The 24,388-nt window shown below is 48.8% G+C and overlaps 1 protein-coding gene and 1 non-coding gene across 2 annotated transcripts in view; one reads left to right on the top strand and one right to left on the bottom strand.

Annotated features, from left to right (window-relative positions):
• Nucleotides 1-24,388, bottom strand: part of SLC6A2 (solute carrier family 6 member 2) — a 41,877-nt gene that overhangs the window by 12,260 nt on the left and 5,229 nt on the right. The window contains exons 2-8 of the mRNA XM_015100446.4: nucleotides 18,152-18,283; nucleotides 16,908-17,145; nucleotides 9,686-9,824; nucleotides 4,898-5,032; nucleotides 3,174-3,277; nucleotides 1,832-1,956; nucleotides 449-561 (exon numbers count right to left, since the gene is read on the bottom strand). Of these exons, the coding sequence (XP_014955932.1) occupies nucleotides 449-561; nucleotides 1,832-1,956; nucleotides 3,174-3,277; nucleotides 4,898-5,032; nucleotides 9,686-9,824; nucleotides 16,908-17,145; nucleotides 18,152-18,283 (986 nt within the window). The remainder of the gene's footprint in view (nucleotides 1-448; nucleotides 562-1,831; nucleotides 1,957-3,173; nucleotides 3,278-4,897; nucleotides 5,033-9,685; nucleotides 9,825-16,907; nucleotides 17,146-18,151; nucleotides 18,284-24,388) is intronic.
• On the top strand, nucleotides 23,230-23,302 carry TRNAG-CCC (transfer RNA glycine (anticodon CCC)). The gene has a single exon. It is a non-coding gene; the product is annotated as a tRNA-Gly (tRNA).

The following is a 24,388-nucleotide window of genomic DNA, read 5'->3' as shown; positions in this document are numbered from 1 at the left end:
CTTCTAATGTAAATTTCCACAGTGCCGAGGGGGTTTCTCCTGGTTCCTAGCAGGTGGCTCAGTGATAAAAAGAAAACCTGCCTGCAAAGGCTGGAGATGCAAGAGATGCCAGTTTGATCCCTGGGTCAGAAAGATCCCCTGGAGGAGGGCACAGCAACCCACTCCAGTATTCTTGCCTGGAAAATTCCATGGACAGAGAAGCCTGGCGGGCTGCAGTCCATGGAGTCGCAAAGAGCTGGACACAAGTGAGCATACATGCCATCATCATTGCCTTTCTGAGTACTGATTTCTTTGTTTGCATTTAAATAGGGCCTTCTGGAAACAACTACTAATCGAGGATTTGAATGGGGGAAAACTTGAGACTTAGTAGTGTGTGGTTATTTGGGGAGGGAGCGTCAGAGTCTAGTGGTATCTGTGGGCAGATGGTATCCTGAACAAGGTCACTCACCGAGCTGTCAATTCCCAGAGCCAGGAGCATGATGAAGAACACAATGGCCCAGAATGTGGATCCCGAGAGGGTAGAAATGGCTTCTGGGTACAGGATGAAGACTAGGCCAGCTCCTGGAAGAAACATCAAGGACCTCATCAGTGGCTGGGGCTGTGGGTCTGAGCTGAAGATGACAGGGGAGCATTTGAGACCCAATAAGCCCTAGTCCAGCCCCATCATATTTGGTCAGTCATGTGTGGATAGAGCAAACCAAGGTTCTAAAGATGATGGACAGGGACTTCTCTGGGGGTCCAGTGGTTAAGATGCTACACTTCCAAGGAAAGGGCTGTGGGTTCGATACCTGGCTGGGGAACTAAGAACCTATATGCCATGTGGGTGAGGCCAAGAAAGTAAATAAATAAATATGACTGATGAAGCCAGATCCAAAATAAGGCTGGAAAGAAGGTGGGGTCATCTTAACAAAGCTCTTGAATGCATAGGTAAGAAGCTGAGAGGCGCTTGGGAGCCATGGCAACTTTGTTGAAGAAGGAGGCTGGTGACTTGATTTCCCAAGAGTTTGATATCAGTTTCATATCACCAGAACGCCAAGGGTTCGATCCCTGGGTTAGAAAGATCTTCTGGAGAAGGTAATGGGAATCTACTCCAGTATTCTAGCATGGAAAATTCCATGGACAAAGGAACCTGGCGGGCTACAGTCCATGAGGTCCCAAAGAGTCAGACACGATTGAATGACTAAGCAGGTACACATATGCCAAGGAGGTTGACCTTAAACAGCCAAGCCAGAGGGCTGTACCTCTCCTGGACAGCTACAGGTCTCAAACCTCACCTCCTACACCTTGTGAGGGATCCTCTTACTCCCAAAACTTTGTGAGTTTTCAGAGTTCATCAGAAGCAGCCCCTCCCCATGTCTCAGCCTATCTGTGGCTATAAAAATACAAGAAGGAATTAAAAAAGAATACGAGAAGCAGTGGGGAAGCATAGGCTCTACTGTAGGGCTGGTCAGGGTTCAATTGCTGGCACCATGACTCGCTAGCTGGGTGACCTGGAACAACTTTAATAGACTGAATTTCAGCTTTCTAATCTTTAAAATGGGTCTATTAAGACTTGCCTGGCAGCACTGCCAGAACTAAACCAAGATATGTCAAGTGCTTAGACCAGGGGCTGGTACAGACTGGGTGCTCCAAAAACCTCTCTGGCCTGGCCTGATTCAGAAGATTCTGCCTGGAGTTGCTTCTGACGGCCTCAAAGAAAGCCCGTCCAGCAGCAGCTGGGAAAGCCCCGTGTCCAGCTCCCCTCGGTCCTGCAGCCACAGGAGAGCTGCACAGCTGAGAAGAAGGTGAGCTTCTCAGCCCCTTCCTTCCCAGTGGGCAGGCCTACACCCACCTTCAGTGGCAACATCCTCAATGTTGACCTTGTGCTCATGGGCCATGTAACCAAGGATGGAGAAGATGGCGAACCCGGAGATGAAGCTGGTGACACAGTTGATGGTGCTGGTCAGCAGGGCATCCCTGGGGGAAAGCAGCACTGTTAATTCAAGTTGTCTGACTCTCCACAACCCTGCTCATGGACCATCTATGGAATCCACAGCTTCCAATGCCATCCCCCTCTTCCGTTTGCTGATGCATTCCAGACCCCAGTGCCCTACCATTCCTGGGTCAGAGACTGTGGATGTAGGAAATAGGTCAACTGCTGGATAAAACACTTTGATACCAGAAACTGATATCAAACTCTTGTTGGGAGACGGAATCACCAGTCTCCTTCTTCAACAAACTTTCCGTGGCTCCCCAGTGCCTCTCAATTTCTCACCCTGGCATTCAAGAGCTTCGCTAAGATGACCTCACCTTCTTCCCAGCCTTCTTTCATGGGACTCTCTAACACGCACTCTCTGAGCAAGCCAGTCAACTTGCCGGTTCACAAACATACCACCTCTCCTGGCTCTGCTCATGCTGTTTGTGATCCACCCACTCCATGTCTGCCTATCCCAACCCTAATTCTCTACCAAGGCTCACCTCAAAGGCACCCTCTATGCTCTCACTGATCCTCTATCACAGGGCTGATTACCCCATTTCCTTAGCCTCCCCACAGCCTGTCCCACTTGCATGCATTCATCCTACTCTGTCTTGTACCAGGGATTCTGTCTTAACCCTTTGACAGAGAGTGATGAAGCAGCCCCATTTGTTCTGTCTGAAGCCTTCACAGCACTGGGCCAGCAGGAGGCAGCATTAAATGCTTACAGAGCCAGCTGATCTAGAGCACTGTCTTCTGACTTTCCTACCCTGAGCAGACTTCTTATTCTTCCCTGTGGTCTTAAGTACTGACCCTGCCAGGGCCCTTACCCCTCAAGCAACCAGCCTGGATATTCCGCCCTTGTCTGCCCCCGGGGCGTCAGATGGACAGAGGGGCAGTGCTGGCTGCTCTGAAAGCGACAGTGTCCCTCTGTCACAGCTATGCACTCCCATGATTGCCCAGGGTTAGTGGCCTCAACTATCCCAGCTCCTCAGCTTGCACTGCTTAAGAAGTGTCCTGAAGGGACATATGTTCACCAAGACCCCCATAGGCCATGTCAGAGTTCATAGAACATCCAGGATGATCTTTACTCTGCCTCATCTCACAGGGAAAGAAACCTAAGAAGAAAATCTGACTTGTTCCAGACCAGAACCCTCTCTTCCACCCCTGTGAGGGTACCCAGGATTTAGAGCTTTCTGGAATCCCAGAAGGATCTTACCTGTAGCAGTTATTGTCAAATTTGTTGTAACTAGCAAATGCAATCAAGACTCCAAATCCAGCCCCCAAGGAAAAGAATATCTGAGTCGCAGCATCAATCCACACCTGAAATGGGCAGATAAAGGGCATCACCCTCGGCTCCCAGAGAACTGGACTACCTCACTGCTTCAGACGGGCGGAGAAGCCCCAGGGATGCTCTTAGACTCAGGAAATGAGATCTAGCCAGAGATGGGCAGTCACACAACTCCTGCTCCCCAGCAGCCTATACAAATTCACTGTGGAGAGAGGCTGGGGTCTCTCTGGCATCATCCAGCCTTGGGTGGTCATGAGTAAGCTCACCCTGGAGGAACTCACTGGCTCAATTAGATATTTTGATCTTCAAAGAAAGTTAAAAACCGAAAGTTAATAAACTAAATGTGGCTTTAAAGTGGATGTGGCAAGGGCAAAGGGTTAAGACTATCTCAGGTGTTTTGGAGACAACAGCTTCAGGAAGGAGTTATGATTCCTAGTAGCTTCTACCAACCCACAGAGAGTGGAGACTTCTTGGTGGCCAATGGGGCTTACTTCCCTCATCTGATGGATGATGAAATTACATGGCTAGAAGCCTGGAGATCTGAGCTTCTCCAATTGCTCAGCCTCATGGTCTAGCCCTGGTCAATTTCACTGTCTATATCTCAGTTTCCTCATCTGTACAATGGGGATAATTTTACTTAGCTTGCCAGGACTAAGCCACAATCAGAGCTATGAGACTTCTGTCATCTCCCACTTTGTAAGCAGAGGGTGTAACAAGAGAAGCCACCTGATGGAGGAAGACAGAGCTGTTCCTTCAGATGGTACTCAGGCTATTTCTACTGTTGGAAAGATTTAAGATATGTAAACAGTGCAGAACAGATAGAACTCTGACTTGCTTTACAATTTACAAGACTGATTTGTTTCTTACGCTGTTATATTTCTGGCAGTTACTAAGGAAGCAAGTTTTTCTCTTGGTTATTGGGCTATAACACTGAGGTATGCCTGGACAGTGTAAGCTGTGTCCCTCCTAAACCTCTGTTGGTCCTCCCTGCCAGGATATTGTGGGTTCAAAAAGAGTATGGGGATATCTTTCGGGATTCTAGGGGGAACGTATTGAGGTGTTGTCACTGAGGAGCACATGAGGGAAGAGGTTGGAAATCATCTCAGCTGTGATCTGAAGATGCTCAAGGCCCTAGGAACCTCCAAGGTGTCTCTGCTCCTGGCCTCAACCTGCTAGTTTGGACTCCACTCCAAATTCACTCCACCTGCATGGTAGTCTCTGGGCAGGACAGTGAGCTAAAGGAGATGTGAGGAGAGACAGTCAGTAGGGTCTGGGTCTCCCCATGGCTGAGTCTACTCTTTATGCTGACATCACAGATGGTACCAGAGGCCAGGGTTGGAGACCAGAGTAGAAATAGGTCTGGGGTGTTGGAGTGGGTTAGGGGGCCATGACACTGGGCAGGGGTAAGAACCCAGGACAGGATAGTGCTGTCATTGAAAAGAGGGGTCTGCAAAGGCCACTTAGTAGAACCACAGATTCCAGGTCATCAGAGCTGGACAGGCTCAAGGATATCATTGGGTACAGATGAAACCAGTCTTTGGGCAGACGGAGATGCTGCTGCTCAGAGTGGGGAGGATCCACCCCAGGCCACATAGAGCACTGAGAACCCTTCTCACCCTGGCCTAAGGGGTGGGTGGTCGCTGGGCACTGACCGTGGCCTCTTTTAGGCGGTAGAAGTCGATGTGCAGGTAGGCGTTGATGCCATTGGAGGCGCCGGGCAGCGTGATGCCATGGACCAGGAGCACGAACAGCACGAGGTAAGGCAGCGTGGCAGTGATCCACACAACCTGGCAGTGGACAAGCTGGCCATGAGAGTCTGGCTCTGCTGCCCGTGTGGTGCAGGGTGGGGGTGAGGGAGCCAGTCACACCCTCCCCGACCTCCTTCCCACAGCGCATGTGCTAAAGGCTCCATCACTAGGTCAGACCTGGGGCACTCCAGGACAGAGTGGACAGCCCAAGGCTGCACCTAGCGAGAAAGCCAGCCTACCGGAGGTGCTGCCACCAGGAAGCTAAGGGCAGTGAGAATGAAGACCAGGTTCTCACAGTGCCCAAGACCTCCTCTTCTACAAGCTGCCCAGGAAGAACTAGGCACCCCCACCTTTATGCCCTCCATTGTCCCTCCTCTCTCTGTCTTGTTTACCTTCATTCAAACATATCCTCCTAAGCTCACTGCCCAAGGAGGGATGTGGTTGGGCAGAAACTCCCATCTGTAGCAGTTCTTTCTTTTGGGCAAATACAAACTGCCCTGTCCAGAAACCTGTAAAGGAAGAGGCTGTCCCCAGACTAAGAAGAGACACTTGCCCGTTCTGCCCAAGCTAAAGAAACGGAGAAGTGGGGGAAGGAGAAGGCTGCGTGGCTTCCTCTTCGTTCCTTCTCACCCCTGACTATACATGAGAATACTCTGGGGGAAAGTATACATTGAAAATGCCAAAGTTCAGATTCCATTTTTGGAGTTTCTGATTGGATTGGTCTGGGATGGGTCCTGAACTTCAGGACCCATGGCTCCTGGCACTTTCCTGGTGGTCTAGCAGCTAAGACTCCATGCTCCCAATGCTGGGGGCCTGGGTTCGATCCCTGGTTGGGAAACTAGACCTCACATGCTGCACCTAAGAATCCTGCATGCTGCAAGACTTGGCAAAGCCAAATATATATATTATATATATAATTATATAATATATATATATATTTGGCTTAAAGCTCTCCCAGGTTGCAGGGGACAAAGACAGATGAGGAACATTTATGAAGCGATTTCCATCTGCTAGCCCAGAACCAAGGACCTCTCACCCTATCCTCCCAACTGCCCTGGAGGCTGGCAGGACCATTAATGGGCCTCACTTTTCAGGTGAGGACACTGAAGCTTAGGGGGTATCATTCATCCTGAGGTCACCCAGTAGGGAATGATGGTGTCTGGACTCCAATACAGGTCATCTGACCACAAAGCCGTGTTCTTAATCCTTCATGCTACTTTATGTTTGAGCCCCTGTCAAGACTCCTTTGAAACCCTGTCTGTCTTTTGGCCTCAGCATCCCCATTTGTACAAGCACCTGGAGTAGACGGTCTTGGAGAACCTTTTAGGTCAGCATTTAGATGTTCAGTACAGGCTTATAGTTGCTAAGGCTCGTTCAGCCGAGGACTATGAGTTGGAGGAGGCAGACAGGACTCCAGGGCAGCAAACAGCACTGTGTTTGACACCCTTGCCTGACGCCCTGGGAGCTAACTGACTCCTGACTCATACCTCCACCCTCCACCCTGCAGTGGTCAGTGGGCCAGGGTCACTGTGTGGTCTGCGGCAACCCCGTTCCCTGAATCAGACTGTACCCGTCCCTCGCCATCCCAGGCGCCAGCTGTGAAGTCATGCACCTTCCCAAACAGAGCCTTCACCAGCCAAGACGGAAAGTGTGAACATTTGCAATTCACCCCAGGCCAGCTCTGTGGCTGGGACAGCCTGCTAAGAGAAGGTCCCTGTCCTGTTCTAGATGTAGTCTGGGAAGAAATAAGCAACACTTGTGGTCTTCTCAGGAGCCAAAGTATAAAAACAAAGAGCACAGCAGTGTCCTGTGTGAAGCTCCTTATTCTGGAAAGCCCCTCCCCATGGACTGCAGGGCCCCCTGCCCACTCAGCCACCAGAACACAGGAGGACTTGAGCAAAATGTGGGCAGGGACTCTGGGTGATGTATCTTCATCTGGGGCGGGGCTTCCTAGGGCAACACCCCTGCCCTGCTAGGCCCCTCACTACACTCCTCAGGGGAGGGGATGAGTCCTCCTCTGAAGGTACCTTTGTACAAAGGAGTGGAACATGCTCAGCTCCACTCCTTTTCTCTTTAGCGTCGGTCCCCTCAGAGACAACTCCTGCCTGCTCCAGTCAAGTGCTAAACCAGGTGGGGCAGGCTGTACCCCTTCAGCGAAGGTAATAGGAAACTTAATTTGGGGGTGCAATATTAGAAGTGCGTGGTGGCCCCTCACACAGGCTGGCAGCAGTGGTAAAACTCATACACCTTCTGCAGCTCTGTTGTCGGCAGAGGCTAGAAGAGCCCTGCTCCGGACCCCCAGGAGAGGCACGAAGAGGCTGGATGAGGCTGGCCTGGGGCTTCTATGGCTTCGCTCACAGTTCCTTCCATTGACAATGCCTTCCTTCTGCTCCATCTCCACCTGCCCCTGTCCTTTGAGCTCTATCCCAAATGCCACCTTCTGCATGGTCTTTGCAGACCCTCTCAGTTTGATGAACTTCCTTCTGCCACTAATGTAGCTTTTTGGACCATGAGAACCATGGTAAGAAAAACCTTATATATTAAGACACATGGATTGCTATAACTGAATCACAGATTCCACAAGACAGCTCTTACTTTACTACAGGCAATGTACACTGCTATTATCTAGACAATTTCATTTTGAAAAACTGTGGTGACCCCCCTAAATTGATTTAATGACAGTTGAAAAACCCAAAGTTTGTATCTCAAAGTGCAACCTGACTACCTGTTGAAAAATTATCTTCAAGGTAAAGGAAGTTAAGTTTTTAAGAAAGCAAGATCTGTAATAGTATGTATAGTTTGTGGCCATTAGTGTTTTTTGAAATGGGGACACACATGTGTCTCTGGATGGGGATGCAAGAACGAATGTGATTGACCTACACCTGCCTGTAACACACATAATACTACAATCAACTGAATCTGTCGTATTTACTCTTGCATCACTAATACCAGCACCAAGCCTGGCACATAGGAGGTATCCATAAATGCTTAAAAAGTTGAAGTGGATTCAAAAGAACACTTAGTGAGGTTCCCCAAACGCATTTACCCACCTACCCTTCTTCCTACCTTCCCTTCCTCCCTCATTAGTTCTTCAGTAAATATTTACTGAAGACCTACTATGTGCCAGGTATTGGGATGGTTGTGGTCCAATCCTGGCTCTGCTCTTAGAATTCCTCCAAGCCCTGGTCTGCATTTCATTTGGGTTCTTCCTTGGAGCAGATACCATGTCTCCAACATTCTAAGAGGAAGTTCCACTTCAAGCTCTTCTTGACAGACTCCATTCTCACTCTGCTGGTGCTTTGCGTCATCTTTGCTATCTATCACTTAACCAAGACTCTGGGAGAACCACAGAGATGCCTGATGCATCCCACTTTCCAAAATCAGTTGCCTAATGAAGCTTCTCATAAATCCAGGCTGCCTGATTCAGATAGGCTGTTGCCTTGTAACTCCCAGCGAACACACACTCCGTGTGTTCCATGTTGACTCTGGGCCTTACCACAAGACTTATTTTGGCCCCTGGGACAATAGCCAGCATGATGTAAAGAGAGACTGGAAGAGCTGCTTGCACATTAGAGTTTGTTTCCTTGGAACATGCTCTTGGAACTCAGCCACTACACTGTGAGAAGCCCAAGCCACACAGCAAAACTATATGGAAACAACCCATGGTGCTCTGGTTGACAGCTCCAGTTGAGCTCCTAACCAGTACCAAATGCCCTCAATGATTATGTGCCATCTTAAAGGTTCCAGCCCAGTCATGCCCCCAGACATGTAGCCCAAGCAAGATCATATGGAGAAAAAGAACCATCTTGCTGAGCCCAGTCAACTCAAAGAATCACGAGAGACAATAAAATTATTGTTATTTTTCCATCATGAAATCTTGAGCTCTTTTATTACACAGCAATAGCTAACCGAAACACTGGATAGAATGTTTCCCAGCTACGGCCTCTTTAATACAGTCAAGCTCTACATAGACCCACAGGGTCCAAATGGAGTTGTTGTTCTCATGATGTTTCTCAGGCTCAGAATCGATGTAGGCGATGACCTGATTATACTCCACCCTGAGGGGCTGGCTATGGGGAGCAGTGTCACCTAAATCAGAACACCAACTCTGGCAAGCTGTCCTAGGTCATCTAACTCTATACTCCTCTCCCTAGGAAACCTAAACTCTTGTGAACACTCAGCGCTGTGTCAGAAGATGTTCCAGGATTCAGCCAGATATCTTCTAGAGCATTCTCTTTTACTCAAAAATTCAGGGGTGAGAATGATCAATTTTATAGTGAAGGAAATGGTTATATTCTAAAGAAGGCTACAACACTGGCATGCAACTTTAGTCCCCTAGAATTTAAGATTTATCAAATACATGTCAATAGATTGCTTTGGGCTTTGGGTGTCCTCATTCCCTGATCTCTGCTATTAGGGAAGATTTGGTGGGGAAGTGTGAGGAACCCTGATCCACTCACATGCCCTCACCCTACTGTTGGAGAACCCGGAGCTTAGGAAAGGGAAGGGATTTGTCTGAGGTCTCCAGCAAGCTGGTGGCAGAGCTGGGGTGAAAACCCAGACTTTGTTCTTCTAGCATCACCTTTTCCTTTCACCAACTACCTGAATTATAGGTAGGAAAAAACACCTTTCTTTCTTTTTCTTTTTTTTTTGAGGCCAACCTCCCAACTAAAAGAGAAACAAAGACATTACCTTTCCTGATGTCTTCACTCCTTTCCAGAGGCTAAAAAACAGGACGATGACCACGATGATCAGACAGAGCAAAAGCTGCCACTGGGGCAGGCCAATGTCATGAATCCCACTGCTCTCATGCAGATGCAGGACGCCACGCCTGCCAGGGAAGATGGTATCATCAGGCAGGACGACCTCGGCCTTGACCACAGGCCAGTCCCTGAAAGTGCGCATCGATGGAGACGGGCCCAGGCTGCCCCCGTCCCTGCCCTGCATCACCGGGACCTGCTCTGTGCAGTCACAGCCTGTGCCTCACACTGCCCTGCCCTAGCCAGCAAGTCTTCTTGGAAGACACCCCCACCCAAGGCTGTTTTTCAAACAGTTACAGAAGTTTTCGACATAATAAATATCTCTGCTTGCCAGGTCCTGGAGAGATGGTGGTGAATAAACAGAGGAAAGGTCTCTGTCCTCACAGGCTAAAGTAGTGGATATTGGAACATCTGGCAATGTCTGCAGATATCTTTGATTGTCACAACTTGGGCAGAAGGCATCTAGAGCAGCAGTCCCCAGCCTTTTTGGCACCAGGGACCAGTTTCATGGAAGACAGTTTTTCCATGAATTCAAGTGCACAATATTTCACACTTTATTTCTATTATTATTATGTCAGCTCTACCTCAGGTCATCAGGCATAGATCTCAGAGGTTGGGGACTGCTGATCTGGAGGACAGAAGAGTGGAACAGCCTACAATACACAGGACAACATAAACATCCTATACGGCACGAAACAGCCTCCAAAATTCCCATGTTGCTGAGCTTAAGAATCCCTGGCCTGGCGACTAAGAAGTAAACATTTCTCCTATTTTACTCAAACTAAACCTATGTATATCCTCTGCCTTAGCAATTCTACTCCTGGGTATCTGTCCAATAGACACATATACACATGTCCATCAAAAGACATGGTGTAGAATGTTCACAGCGGCATTATCCACAACAACTCCAAACTGCAAAATTCTCAAATTTCTATCAACGGCAGACTAGATAAATTATGACATATTCATAAAATATAATATTATACAGCAACTAACTCTGTATGGATGAATCTCACACACATAATTTCACGAGAAAGAAGTCAAAACCGAAAGAGGGCTGCTGAGGGCTGGTGACAAGGCCGGGGACAAGGAGGTGATGGCTCCAGCCACATAGAACTCCTGGGTGACAATAGCTGGTGCAAACATTCCCCATCTTGAGCTTTTTTTCCCCTCTACAGTAAAAGGGCTCTCATGAGGTTTACATTGCAGAATATGAGACAGTGCTAGAAGTCGGGGAATGCTCAACACCAATGATCAATGGAACTACCAATCTGATTGAGTCCCAGCTTTCAAGGGAACAGCAGGCATCAGCAAAGAAGCTGAGGGGGGCCCAGAAAATTCAGCCAAGGGAGTCAGCAGGGCGGGCTCCACAGAGGGGGTATCTAGTACCTTCTCTGCAGGCCCATGGGAGAGCAGGTGAGTTGAGCTGGAGTGCCTGGGTGTGGTAGGAGTGAGATGGGGAAGGTGGGGTGTTGACAGGCATACAGAGAAGTCTGCAGTGAGTGAAGGAGCAGAGCTGTGTGGCTGACCAAAGGTCGCCAAGGCCTGCGTTCCCATCCCCAGAACAGCCTTCCTCCTGACCACCCTGGGGCCGGATGTCATGGCTGTAAGCTACTCATCCTGCATCAGCGTCCCCAGCAGTGAGTCTCCCTGTCTGGTCCCTCCTAACCTTATCTCTTGATCTGCTACCAACACTCCATCCTCATGGCCCAACGTCAAGCCAGACCCATATTCCCTTCCTCCAGGACTGCTGTAAAAACCTCCCCATTCCCCACCATCCCAGTCTCTCCAGTTAGCCCCCTTAAATCCACAGGCTATGCTGCTGTAGAACCATCTGATCCATCTCAAACTGCGTTCTAACCTTGTCACTCTCCTGCCCCCCAATCCTCAGATGCTCCTTATCATCTAAAACAATGGTTCTCACGGGGTGCAAACTTGCCCCTGCCTTCTTCAGACACTTGGCAACATCTGGGGACATTTTTGGTTGTCATAGCTGGAGGGCAGGGTGAGTGTTACTGGTATCTAGTGGGCAGAGGCCAGGGATAGGCTAGACATCCAAAATGCACAGGAGAGCCATCCCTCTACAACATGGAATTATCCAGCCCCAGATGTCAAAAGCATCGAGGTTGTAAAATCCTGGTCAAGAGGATTAAAAAAAAAAAAAAGCCTTTCAGAATCTGAGGCCTTTCAGAATTGTCCTGTGCCAAGTGCATCCCCCTGCCTTGCCACATCATGCTTTTGTCTCCTTGTGACCGCCAGCCGCTTGTCGTTCCCCAGTTATATGAAGCTCTCATCGCTCTGGGCCTTGGAACTATCTGTTCCTTTCTGCCTAGAGCACACTTCCTGGCCCAATGTGTCTGCCTGGCAAACTTCTCTCCGTGCTAGTCTCAGCTCTAAAATGATGCCCTAGCTGAGGCCCACTCTCCTGTCCTGAGAAGGAAGGAGAGGAAGAGAGAAACGGGGGAGGAGACAGAGAGGGAGAGAGAAAGGCAGGGGAGAAAGTGAGACAGAGACAGGGAAGAAGGAGGGAGGGAGGAAGACAAAGACGAAGAAGAAAAGGAGGAAGAAGAGGAGGAGGAGGAAGTGGAGGAAAATGGGTTGGAGGAGGGGAGGGAAGTGAAGGGAAGTGAAGAAGAGAGACTGGGCATGTCTAAAAGACAACTAGAATCAGGTACTGAACCCATCTGACTCTTAATCCTGCTTCTTTCCATTGCTTTACATACAATCAAGTGTTAAATGGTATGAGTAAGCATTTGGCCAATTTGACTGGGAAAAAAAAAAAAGGCTCTGAACCAACTGTGCTTGCCTGAAACATGCTAAAACAACTCCAGCATCCCATCAGATGGCTGACATGGCCCCTAACCAGCCCGGTGACTCACACGTGCGCGGGGTCCACTTTAAGGTTTGCAGTGGCTGTCTAGGTATTTCATCAGTGAAAAAAGCTAGACTCCAGAGCCTGATTTCCAAGAAAAGTGAATCCAGCCTCCTCCCCACTAGCGGCCCCAAGCCTTGGGGGTTAGGACAAGTAAGTTGGGTTTGTTGCAGTTTTCCAGCAGTTTAATGAAAATGAATCATCGTTAAGTATATGATCCAGACTTTCCGAAGTCTGTGGGCCAAATGGGCTCAGATCTCACTTGACATTTAAGCGCAGAGGGTTAGTGCTGGGGTGGAGGGAGAGGTCTTTTCCCTACCAGGAACAGGCAGGGAGTAGTTTTCTATTCCTGGTGTATGTTCACCAAGGGTGCCCTTTTACAGCTAGAGTTACAGAGCATCAGGGTTTCTTTTTGCCTCGGGCTGCTTGGCTTCAGGCCTGGAGCCTGGGGAGTGTTGCAGTTTTGTTCCCTTAAATGATATGTTCAGTTCATCAGCTTAAAGGAGCACAAGATGGTAAGAGAATTGGCCAGCAGGCTCCAAGGAAAGCAGGAAAAAAAAAAAAAAACAACAACCAGCTAGCCTCCTCAGGGTTGGCACTGGGAGTCCTACTTACTGGGTTCCCAAGCTGAAAGTGAGTAACTTTTAAAGCAGAAGCATTTAGATTAAAGGGCCATTAAAAACAAATCCCAGAGGCAGCTCATGACTCAGATACTGAGAAGCACACAAAAGCAGCCTGAAGGTGAGAAAGAGCTGCATGAGAAGGGCTCCGATCTACCCACAGACACCTCTGCACTCCTGTCCCGAATACACCCCACTGGAGACTCTGAAGGACAGAGAAGACAGAGGAGAGGCTCATAGATGGAGGGAGAGCCTCCACCCAGACAGCCTGGATTCAGATCCCTTCCACCACTTCCCTAAAACCTGAACCACCACATTCTTATCCGTAAAACAGGAGTAATTTCCACCTCCGTGAACTGTGAAGACTAAGTGGGACGTGGACAGGAGGAGATGCTGATGCCTGGATCACAGTAGATACCAGACTTGGGGTGGAGGTGGGGGCACTTAAAAGGATGGAGGAGGGGAGGGAAGGGGGAGGAGAGGATGGGAAAGGAGCTCTATAGAGCAAAAAGCTGCTGAAAATAAGCCTTGGACTCTGCCCTCAACCACATTCCCCAAGAGAATCAGCCCAACGCAAGAGAATTTCTTTTTCTACCTTCTTACAGACAAGCTCGGAGAAAGTTTAAGGCTGTAATTAAAGCAACCGGAGTCTCAAAACCCAACTCACCTCTCCTTCCTCCAGCAGCAGATCCGCTGGCCATGAAGATGTCAGAGGAGGAATCAAATAATAACCAGGCTAGAGATGAGACTATCATTTTCCATTTTAATTTATAAGGATGAGGGTTACCAAAAACAGAAAAATCATGCATTTTCCTCTATCATGAGATGATAAAGGAGAAAGCCTAGAACCAATTACATGTATCAGCAGCACCCTCAGCTCCACTATCCTCTACCATTCCAAACTGCACTCATAAACTGGGAAGACCTAAAACCTCTGCCAGCAAGCGCTCCACTGGTGCTGGGATTGTCTGAGGCCACACCCCCTCAGGAGAAGACTAAAGGAGGCCCTAGATTTTCCATGACATGATACTGTAAGCATGTCAGACTGACCCCAGTAAGAATCTGTCCGAGATGGGAGAGTGCAGTGGCCAAGACAGGAGCTGTCAACCCTGGCTGGATATTAGAATTGCTGGCGGAACTGTTAATAAAATCCCCACACCACAGTTGCACCTGGACCAGTAAAATGAATCTCGAGGCATAGGATCCAGGCATCAGTGTGTTTTAAGGATGAGGTGGTTCCAATAAGCAGCCAGTGTTTAGCACCACTGGGCTAAGAGCTTGGACTTTGAAGCCAGTCTTCCTAGGTTCAAACTCACTTTAAATGGCACTTCTAAATGCATGGCTGGGACATAATCGAAGGCGGATAAATGTCAGTTTTGATGACAATAATAATTTGATATCATAATAGCCATTCAAAATGTCTGGAATCCAATATAACACAGAGGTGACGCCTGCAGGCTCTAGAGTTTCACTGCCTGGAAAGGCAGGGGCTAGGGTGAAGAGAGCGAGGATCATGGAACAAATGGTAAGGAGCTCACTCTCAAGAGTCCAGCAGGTGCCATCTGCCAGGGTCTAAATCTCGGCTCTGCACAGGACTAGCCGTGTGACCATGGGCCAGGGATTTACTGTTGCATCTGCAAAACGAAGCTAATGTTGGCAGCCGAGTCATGTATGGAAGAGTTACAGAAACCTCACTGGGTTGCTGTGAGGTTTACATTGATATAATACATACAGAGAAGTTAGCAGAAAGCCTGATGCACATGGTAAGTGATTAGCTGTTGATGTGATGGAGAGGAAGACAGGGATGATGGTATTAACTTAAATAGATGCTCACTTCAAGTTATAGCGGTTCTTTAGATTCTTTGGGGGCTGTAGAAGGATTTCAAGTTCCATGGCAACTGTGGACCCTCTCCCCACTGAGTTTCCAAATCTATATAATTGTGCACTTGGTCCTGAAAGTCCACAGGAAACAGATGGAGGCAGGTGGACATGTAGATCCAGGATGCTTAGCAAATTCTCGGCCATGGCTCATGAGGGTACTTCCTGGGTCCTGAGAACCCCAACTCCCCTCCCTTGGACCCCAGGAGGGAGCAGACTTCCCAGAGGCCACCTTTAACCACATCACATCTCCTTGGTCCAACTTCACCGAGATGGCAAAGGTGGGAATGGTCCTAAGGAACCCCATTCTCTGGATAACCCCACTCTCTGGTCTGTGGCTTGGCAAATACACAGGATCAGGGGAGACTGGCCCTGAATTTGTGAACTTGTCTTTTTTCATCCTCTAGACCTGCACTGTCCAATATGGAAGCAACTGGCTGTTTAAATGTAAATGACGGAACTTCCCTGGTTAAGAATCGCTGTGCAATGAAGGGGACTTGGGTTCAATCCCTGGTCAGGTACTCAGGCACTGATTGCCATGGATCAATTAAACCCACATGCCACAACTAGAGAATCCACCCGCCGCGACAAAAGGTCCTGCGTGACGCAACTAAGACCTGATACAGACAAATAAACAAATTTTTAAAAATGTAAATGAATGAAAATTAAATAAAATTAAAAATTCAACTTCTCCATCACACTAGCCACATCCCAACTATTCACTAACCACATGTGGCATGTGGCTACTGCACTGGGCCATGCAAACACAGGACATTTCTATCATCGTGGGACATTTCCATTCTCCTAGGCAGCACTGCTCCAGACTAGGAGTCAACAAGACACACCCCTGAAACTTGGCTGTGACCCATTGAGTGATGCCTGTGAGCTACAGATGGTTTCTATCTTTTTAAAGGGTAAAATTAAATAAAGAATATGCAAGACAGGTGTGTGGCCTGCGAGGCCCAGAATGTAATCTTTTACTGGAAAGTTTTCTAACCACTACTCCAGACCATGCATCCCTTGAGAGAGAGGTTCGAGTGGGATCTACCTGTCCTGCCCCACACCTTGTGCCAGCGACTTTCTGCTTATCTGCTAACACTTGTGCAGGGATTGCTGAAATGGGGCTCACCCCCATCCCCTGAGGGATAAAGACAATACATGCTACATTCTGAAGGGATCACCACGCAAACTTTCAAAATTAGATGGCTGACAAGTTGACTGTCATCAACCTCAAGGACTTCAAAGGATGGAGTAGAGGTTGAAAGGGTTCAAGGAAGCAACAAAATAAATAATGATGGTTATGGGTTAAACCGCAGAATAAAATAAACTCCAGTGAGCTTATCCAGACAGAAATGAGTAAATGAATGAATGGATAAATAAGGGGAAAGGGACAACTTTTCCCTTCAATTAATCTAGAGGGAATGATGAGACTAGAAATCACTTTGGACCAACACTATAACAATAATTCTCATTTGTGGGACTTCCCTGGTGGTCCAGTGGCTAAGACTCTGAGCTCCTGGTGCAAAGGGCCCAGGTTCGATTCCTGGTCATGGAACTAGTTCCCACATGCCACAACTAAGAGTTTGCATGCCGCAACTAAATATCCTGTGTATCTAGCCAACGTCAGGCCTGTGGTGGCTGCTGAGCACACATTATAAGGACTGACATGGCCCCTTCCTCTCCAGTGGTTTCCTATAGTGTTTGACTCAGGTTCTGCCCAGTACAGGTCTTGATGTGAACAGTACAGGTCCCCATGTGAACAGGACGAGGGGTCAAGGACTTACTCATAAAACTCTGCTGCAGGTGTGAACTTGTACTTGGAGTACTTGGTGTGGTTGCCCAGCACGGAGCTGTTGAGGAGCTTGGGGTCTGTGCAGTTGGGGCTGTTCCAGGCATGGCCGCAGTCGGTCCAGGGCAGGTTCGGGGTGAAGGAAGAGAAGAGGTAGTAGAGGGACCAGGCGATAATGACATTGTAGTAGAAGCCAACGTAGAGGGCGATGAGGATCACAGCGTAGCCAACTCCTGGGTGGGGGGCACAGCGGGTCAGGCAGGGGCTTCCCTAGGCCCACTCTCCCTCCCAGAGCCACGTCTCCAGGGAAGCTGGCTCCAACCATTGCACTACCCACTCCTATGCCTGTCTTTTTTCTGTAGCAGACCGTCAGAGCCTAAATCCCCCAGGCAGAAGAATGCAGTGGGGGGAGGGGGATGGGAGATAGTTAGGGAGTTTGGGATCGACATGTACACACTGCTATATTTAAAATGGATAACCAACAAGGTCCTACTGTACCATGGAACTCTGCTCAATGTTATTGGTAGCCTGGATGACAGGGGAGTTTGGAGGAGAATGGATACGTGTATATGTATGGCTGAGCCCCTTCACTGTCCACCTGAAACTATCACTACATTATTAACTGGCTATACCCCAGGATAAAACAAATGGTTTTTAAAAATTCCCCAGGCACCCACCATCCCTTTGCCTGAGGGCTCTCTCTTGCCACTGGAGCCCCTTCTGTCCACTCATCAGGCAGGACAGAAAGGCCAGGATTTTACTGCTCCCAGGGAGCAGCCAGGCCAGGTGTTGGAGTACAAGTATCCCAGCTCCCTTGCCCCTTGGGTAGGACAACACTGAGACACGATGACATTCTCTCCCAGTGGAATGAAGCCCCTGGCCCAGGATGGAAAGGTGCATGATTGATTTATTATATCTGCCATGGGAGCAAGAGGGAGAGAGTAGCATTCTGGGTACCTCTGACACTTCCATGAGTATTTCCCAGACAGGAAAACAGACTCCCTCTGGTCACTCAGCTGCACAGCCTGGACTGGAACCCAGATTTCCAGACTTTCTAGGCTACAGCTATTCCTGACATCTCCAAAGTGCTCCATGTAACTTTGAATGGTGGATGCGCTTGACCTCACCAATACTTATAAATTCCACAAGAGAGCTGGTCTACCAAGGATCCCACCTTTGGGGTAGATTCTCCAGGGACACACAGAAGTCTTTTAGAACAACCTCTGACTCCTTCTTTACCTTTGAAGAATGGGCAGATCTTCCACACGGTGGCTGCCCCTTCCCGGTTGTACTGGCCCAGAGCCAGCTCCATGTAGAAGAGGGGCATCCCAGCGATGATGAGGAACAGGGTGTACGGGATCAGGAAGGCACCTGGGGAACATGGAGGCAGAGCATGAGCCCCAAGACCCCTGTGCAGCTTTGGGCCTGCCCCTCAGAGTGTGTGGATCAATGTCCGTCAGAGTTGTAAGGGTCGCCATTCATCTGTCACCTGGCCATTTCTCAAGGGGTGTCTTGTGGTAGGAACACCAGGGCAATTAAACAAATAATCGTAATATAATGAAAGTTATAGCCCTAGTCACAATCATAATCATGAGGTTCTGTGGTCAAATTAGTAAAATCTGGTTCATCAAATCTAAATAGAGGACTTCCCTGGTGGCCCAGTGGCTAAGACTGTGCTCCCAAGGCAGGGGAGTCAGGTTTGATCCCTGGTCTGGGAATTAGACCCCACGTGCTGCAACTAAGATCCAGTGTGGGCAAATAAATAATAAAATTAAAATAAATAAATATTTTTTAAAAGCTAAATAGCCTTGTTCCTTGAAGAATTCTCCATGCCTCTGATACATAAGCACATGTTGTGACAGGCTATGAGGAAGATCAGCTGCAGTCTTTACCAAACTGATTTCAACACAGAATCCTTTCTTTCATGAATCACCACTCTGGGGAATGCCAATCACCCCAAACCCTTCCTTTTATAGGTAAGGAAATTGAGAGCAGAGAGGGAGAGATATGTAATTAGTGCCCAACGTTACATATGATTGAGTGGGATATTTTTTATTATTTTTTTTATTTATTTGGCTGCACTGGGACTTAGTTGCAGAATGTGGGATCTAGTTCCCTGACCAGGGATTGAACCCAGGCCACCTGCATTGGAAGCTCAGAGTCTTAGCCACCATTTAAGGTCACCTGGGACTTTCCCAAATACGACCTCACTGCATTGTCGCAGTCTCACTTCACTTCACAGACATAATAAAAGAGGGTCATTATTTGTGCCCCTGAGCCACCCCCACCCTATACCCTGGGGGCAACTGAAGGCAGAGAAGTCCACCTGGTTTCGTTTGCACGGCTGCTAAGTGACAGAAACAGGATTCACGTTCATGTCTTCCAACCCATCAGGCTTACTCTCTTACTGGCAGCTGAAGGTAAACAAACACTGGAGCAAAGAGGCCAGAGGCTCCAGTCCAGGAAGATGCCCATCCAGAACGCTGCTGAAACTAGAGGGAGCCCTTGGCAAGATGGGCAGCAACAAATCCTTGGGAGAATTCCTGGTAGAATGAGACAAGCCTGAGCTCCAGAGAAAGTTCTCAGTATGTCCGGTAGCCTGGGGTGAGCTTAACAGGTTCTGACGCCGTGAGGTGACTCACGGGATAGATACCACGTCAGCCGAGGCTGCAAGCGTGATCAAAGCAAAATGCCAGCTTCTTGGCCTGGGTGCAGCTGGAGGTGGCCAGGCCAGACCACACTTCTCCCGCCATTGGCCTTTGGCTGAGATGCCGTAACCTTGGAAACCAAACACTCTCTGACCCGCCCACAGTAAGAAAGTGCAGAAACTGGGAAATATTCAATGATGATAATATTAGGAAGATAATATTCCCAGCTGTGTTCCAGGCACTGTGCTCCACGCAATATCTCATTCCATCCTTACAACAACCTTAAAAGTATTACTACCTCCAATTTATGGATGTGGAAACTAGGCCTCCACGTGAGCAGAGAATCATGGCAAAGTTGTGTACTCCCAGGGTTAAACTCACCCAGCTACTCAGACTGTCAATCTTCACTTTCGTCCCAGGGCTTCTCCTCAGGAAGCCCAGGGCTCGTAGGGACAAAGCATGAAATTCTGGCCCCAGTGCTCTGAGACCGAGTCCTTTTGTAGCAGGAGATGGACCAGTAGGGTGGGCAGTAGGGAAGAAACCACTGGAAAATGAGGACCTCCTGTGTATCCAGCAGAGCACTGGGCACTGGACAGCTGTCATCCCATTTACCCTGCCCAGAAACTGTCTTGGGTAGCAACTCCTATACCCATTTTTCAGAGGAGGAAATTGAGGCTTAGAGAAATTAAGTGACTTATCTAAGTTCACTCAGTTGGTCAATGATAGATCTGGGATTTGGACCCTTGTCTGCCTGGCTCCAGAACTCCAGAGCCATTCCCAAAATATTCTGCCAATTTCAGACTGTCTCAGCCAAGATGTAGCACATGAGTCTGAATAAAGTCTCAACAGAGGACGTTCTGAAACTGGGACTCTGGGGGCCAGGTGATCCACCTGGTCTATTGGCCATGTTCAACATTTCAGCCCCTGCTCCAGGCTGGATTTTTTCTTCCTTTTTTTATTTTTTTTAATGGGCCATTTTAAACTCTTTAGATTGAATTTGTTACAATATTGCTTCTGTTTTAAGTTTTGGTTTTTTGGCTGCAAGGCATGTGATATCTTAGTTCCTTTCCTCCGGGATCAGGGATCCCTGATGAAGGGGGCTAGGGATTGAACCCGCACTCCTACATTGGAAGGCGAAGTCTTAACCACTGGACGCCAGGAAAGTCCCAAGGCTTAGACTTCTTTGAAATGGCCACATGCCAACCTTTCCCTTCCCCTCTTCATTTCTTACTTTCAATCTCTACTCTTCTCTTTCCCCACACAGAGAGGGCTAGTCTGGCTTCAGAATGCACATCTGTCCACATGGCCGACAGCAATGTTCATGATGCTGACAGAGGTCGGGGGGTGGTGGTGACGATGGAGTTGGTAAAAGTAACAGGTACCATTTATTAAGCTTCCATTATATGCCAAGCCACATACTAAGTTTTTGAATAATTATTCCTTTAAAACCATCCCTGAGAGAGGATTACCGCCCATCCCATGTAAAAGATGAGGAAACCAAGACTTAGAAAGGTCAAGTTGTTTGTCCGAACCAGTAAGTAGGAGCTTGGCTCCACATCGGGATCTGTCTGCATCCCCCTTGTGGCCACCTGCCATTACCCATGGGGCCTGGAGCCAAAGTAAGGGAAACAGACGTATTAGAGTGTTAACAGGCCTGAAGACTGAAGTCAGTGGCCCAAGGAATGAAAGGAAAGAAAAAAGCCAGAAGTCACACCTCAGATCTTGGCAGCATGACTTGCTCCTGGCGACTGGATGCTCTTTTCTACAGGCAGAGAAAAGAAGAGCATCATCAGCCAATTCACCAGGCATCTCACACTGGCCGGTTTTCTCAACTCTAAGCCTCTGGGCGGCACTGCCAACAGGTAGGTAAATTGCCCAGTCTGAGATTCATCTCCTCTTATGCTGGCTGGGAGGCCCAGTGGAGGGACAAGAAGAAAAATGATGGGCTGCACAAGTCCAGGACTCTTCCAAGTGCATTTGATGTGGGCCAGCCAAAGCTTCAGCTGGCAACAGACCAGAAACACTCAAGAATGACGGAATGGCTGAGTATGAATGAAAACCAGAAAGCTGTCCAGTGGCCAGTATCTTATCCTAACAGAAGACATCAGCTGGTGAGCTGGTCTAAGCCTCCTTGCCGAAAGATCTGGAGGAAGCCAGGGCAGAGCTGAAGATTCAGAAAGAGATTTATCAGGGGTGCCTAAAGGTCAGCAGAAGATGCTTCTCCTAGAAACAGCCCTGCAGCAGCTCCTGGGACACTGAGACTGGTTGCACACTTCGTAGAAGGTGCTGCTCTATAAGGCCCCAAACTGCCACCTTCCCATGGCCCTGCCTCATCTCCCTGTGTGGTGGTGCCAACTGCATCCAGCCTGACACAGGGCTGCAGAGCTGAGAACCTAGGAGGCCACAAGCCCAGAATCCTCACTCTGGCTGAGCATGTTCTGGGCTGACAGGCGCAGAGCTGGAGAAACAGAGGCAGAGTGTACTTCCAAAGGATCTCAGCTCCTGGTAGTCTCCACCATTCACACACATATACACATGCACACAAAGACTTCTGCACATCAACACGCTCACATGAACACAGGAGCAAAAGACTGTCAACTGCAAAAGGGACTCCAACCAGTGGCCTTTGGTAAGAAAAGTATCTGTCTGACACAAACTGCCTGACACCCCATCATTAGAGAGGAACCCTACTGGTCAGAGTGGGGTTCTGGAATTCTCTGTGGAAATGCAAAATCCTCAGAAAGGGAAGCCAGTGGTCACTCAGTTTAGAGTGGGGTGTGCTGGAGCAGACCCCGGGTGGGTGAGGAGGACCCCAGGACAAGGGATCCAGCAAAACGTGGGAGGGGACTTAGTAAGACATGGCATGGCCCAGGCCTGGTGGGGAATCAGGAGGAGGTGGAGGGACTGTGATCAAGGAGCGGCTGCAGGAGGGAGAGGAGAGTCCCTTGAGACCTTGCTGGACCAGTTTCCCAGTCTGTGAAGGGCAGGATTCCTAACTGGCCACATCCTGATACCTTAAGATATGAAAACCAGACAGAACTGTTCACCTGGTACATGAAGCTCAGCTTATAGGTTGTCACTGCCCATGGCTTTCACCAGAATTCCCAGAAAAGCTTAGTCAGTGCCTAGGGCAGCAGATTTGCCCCCGTTCCCCAAATACCCCAAGGGCATGGACAGCAGGGAGAAAGAGAAGGTAAGATTTCAGTAGGAGACATAGCTTCAGCATGTAGCAGGCCCACTCGACTGGCAGGGCCCAGGATAAGAGCACACATGGAGATCTACCTTACAATGTCTACATATTAAAGATGACAACTCAGGCCACAGCTGTTACACATGCGCCTTCATCCTACCTTGACGACTAGAGCTTCAGTGCAGTTCTACTCATTATAAAGTTCAATTCTGGAACCCTTGGTTCCTGGAGAATTTGTGCTGGAATGTGGAGGCATGAGGGGGGCCCACATCCTGATTCTTCCCCACCCCGGCTCCATCCAGAGATGTGTGGGGCCTTTTGCACATTCGTGTGGGTTCTTGTGCCCACAAGTCTAAGCTCTGTCCACAGCCTCTGCAGACGGCGGGCCCTTGGCTTCCCCTTGGCCTGGAGCTGCACACGCCTGTAACCCAGTCCAGGCTAGGGTAGAAGGATCCAGGTAAGGGGACCATGCAGAGATTTCCCTGGTGGTCCAGTGGCTAAGACTCTGTACTCCCAATGCAGGGGGCCCGAGTTTGATCCCTGGCCAGGGAACCAGATCCCACATACTGCAACTAAGAGTTCACAAGCTGCAATTAAAGGTCCTGCGGGCCTCACCTCTTTATTCCATCCCCTGCCCTTTACTGAGACTAGCCAGCAGCATCCATATACCTCTCTATGGAAGCCTCTGCTGTTCTGTGAGGGGATTCTACAGAATTTTCCACAAAATGACCAGAACTGACTTTTCTTGGCTCCACAATCTCTCACTATCCCCCGTACTACCTCATCTTCACTTTGGGTCCTTCCAGCTGACCTCTGGCCTTAGCTCTGAGTGCAGGACAGTCCTAGTGAGGAAGAATGCTCACTCCCCTGTAGATTAAACTCCAGTTCTCTAAGGAGGTCAGTGGGGGTGAAATTCAGGGAGACTGGAGCTAGGCTACCCCTCCCCTCTGTGACAATTCTCCCCTGGCTATCAACTTTGCAGGATCTGACTTTATTCTTCCTAATGAAGCTTCTTGAAGATTTTGGTTTCTCATCTCCTCCATCCTGGTCTCTTTGAGAGGAAGCAATTATAGGCTGCTTGGAATAGTCCGAACCATATTAGAGAAGAAAATATAACCTACGAAGAACAGAGTGGAACCTCCCCTTCCTGATTTGGGAGCTAATACTACCTCAACAACAGAATATAAAATGACATTAACTTGTAGAATATCTATAATAGACTCTGAACTCCCTAAAGGGAGAGACTTCCTTTTGTTCATCTCTATATTCCCGGCACAGGATGGGCACTTAGTAAATGGGTTTTTTTTGTTGTTGTTGTTAAATAAATGGATCCCAGCAGTGACTCACACAGAGGCTACAGCTAATGCAAGCCCCGGGGCCTTTCTCCACTTGGGCTATGGCCTCATCCTTACTTAGGCAATTGGGTTTGGGACTGCAGGGCAGGATGTAACATTTATCCTTGTGAAACCCCATCTTGTTGCAAATGGTCTCTCTAGATCTTTTTGGCTAGCTCAGAGCAATGGGCCAATCATGCTGGTAATGTCAGATCATGGTCTCAGCTCCAGCCCCTGATGAACAGCCTCATTCCCACAAACTTCTTAGCTGGAGGGCTACACCAACTGGCAGCTCATGTGCATC

This window comes from Ovis aries, chromosome 14 (assembly GCF_016772045.2).
Source record: "Ovis aries strain OAR_USU_Benz2616 breed Rambouillet chromosome 14, ARS-UI_Ramb_v3.0, whole genome shotgun sequence".
NCBI classification, from domain to species: domain Eukaryota; kingdom Metazoa; phylum Chordata; class Mammalia; order Artiodactyla; family Bovidae; genus Ovis; species Ovis aries.
Note: the sequence above shows the minus strand (reverse complement) of the source record. Positions and strands in the feature narration are given on the sequence as shown.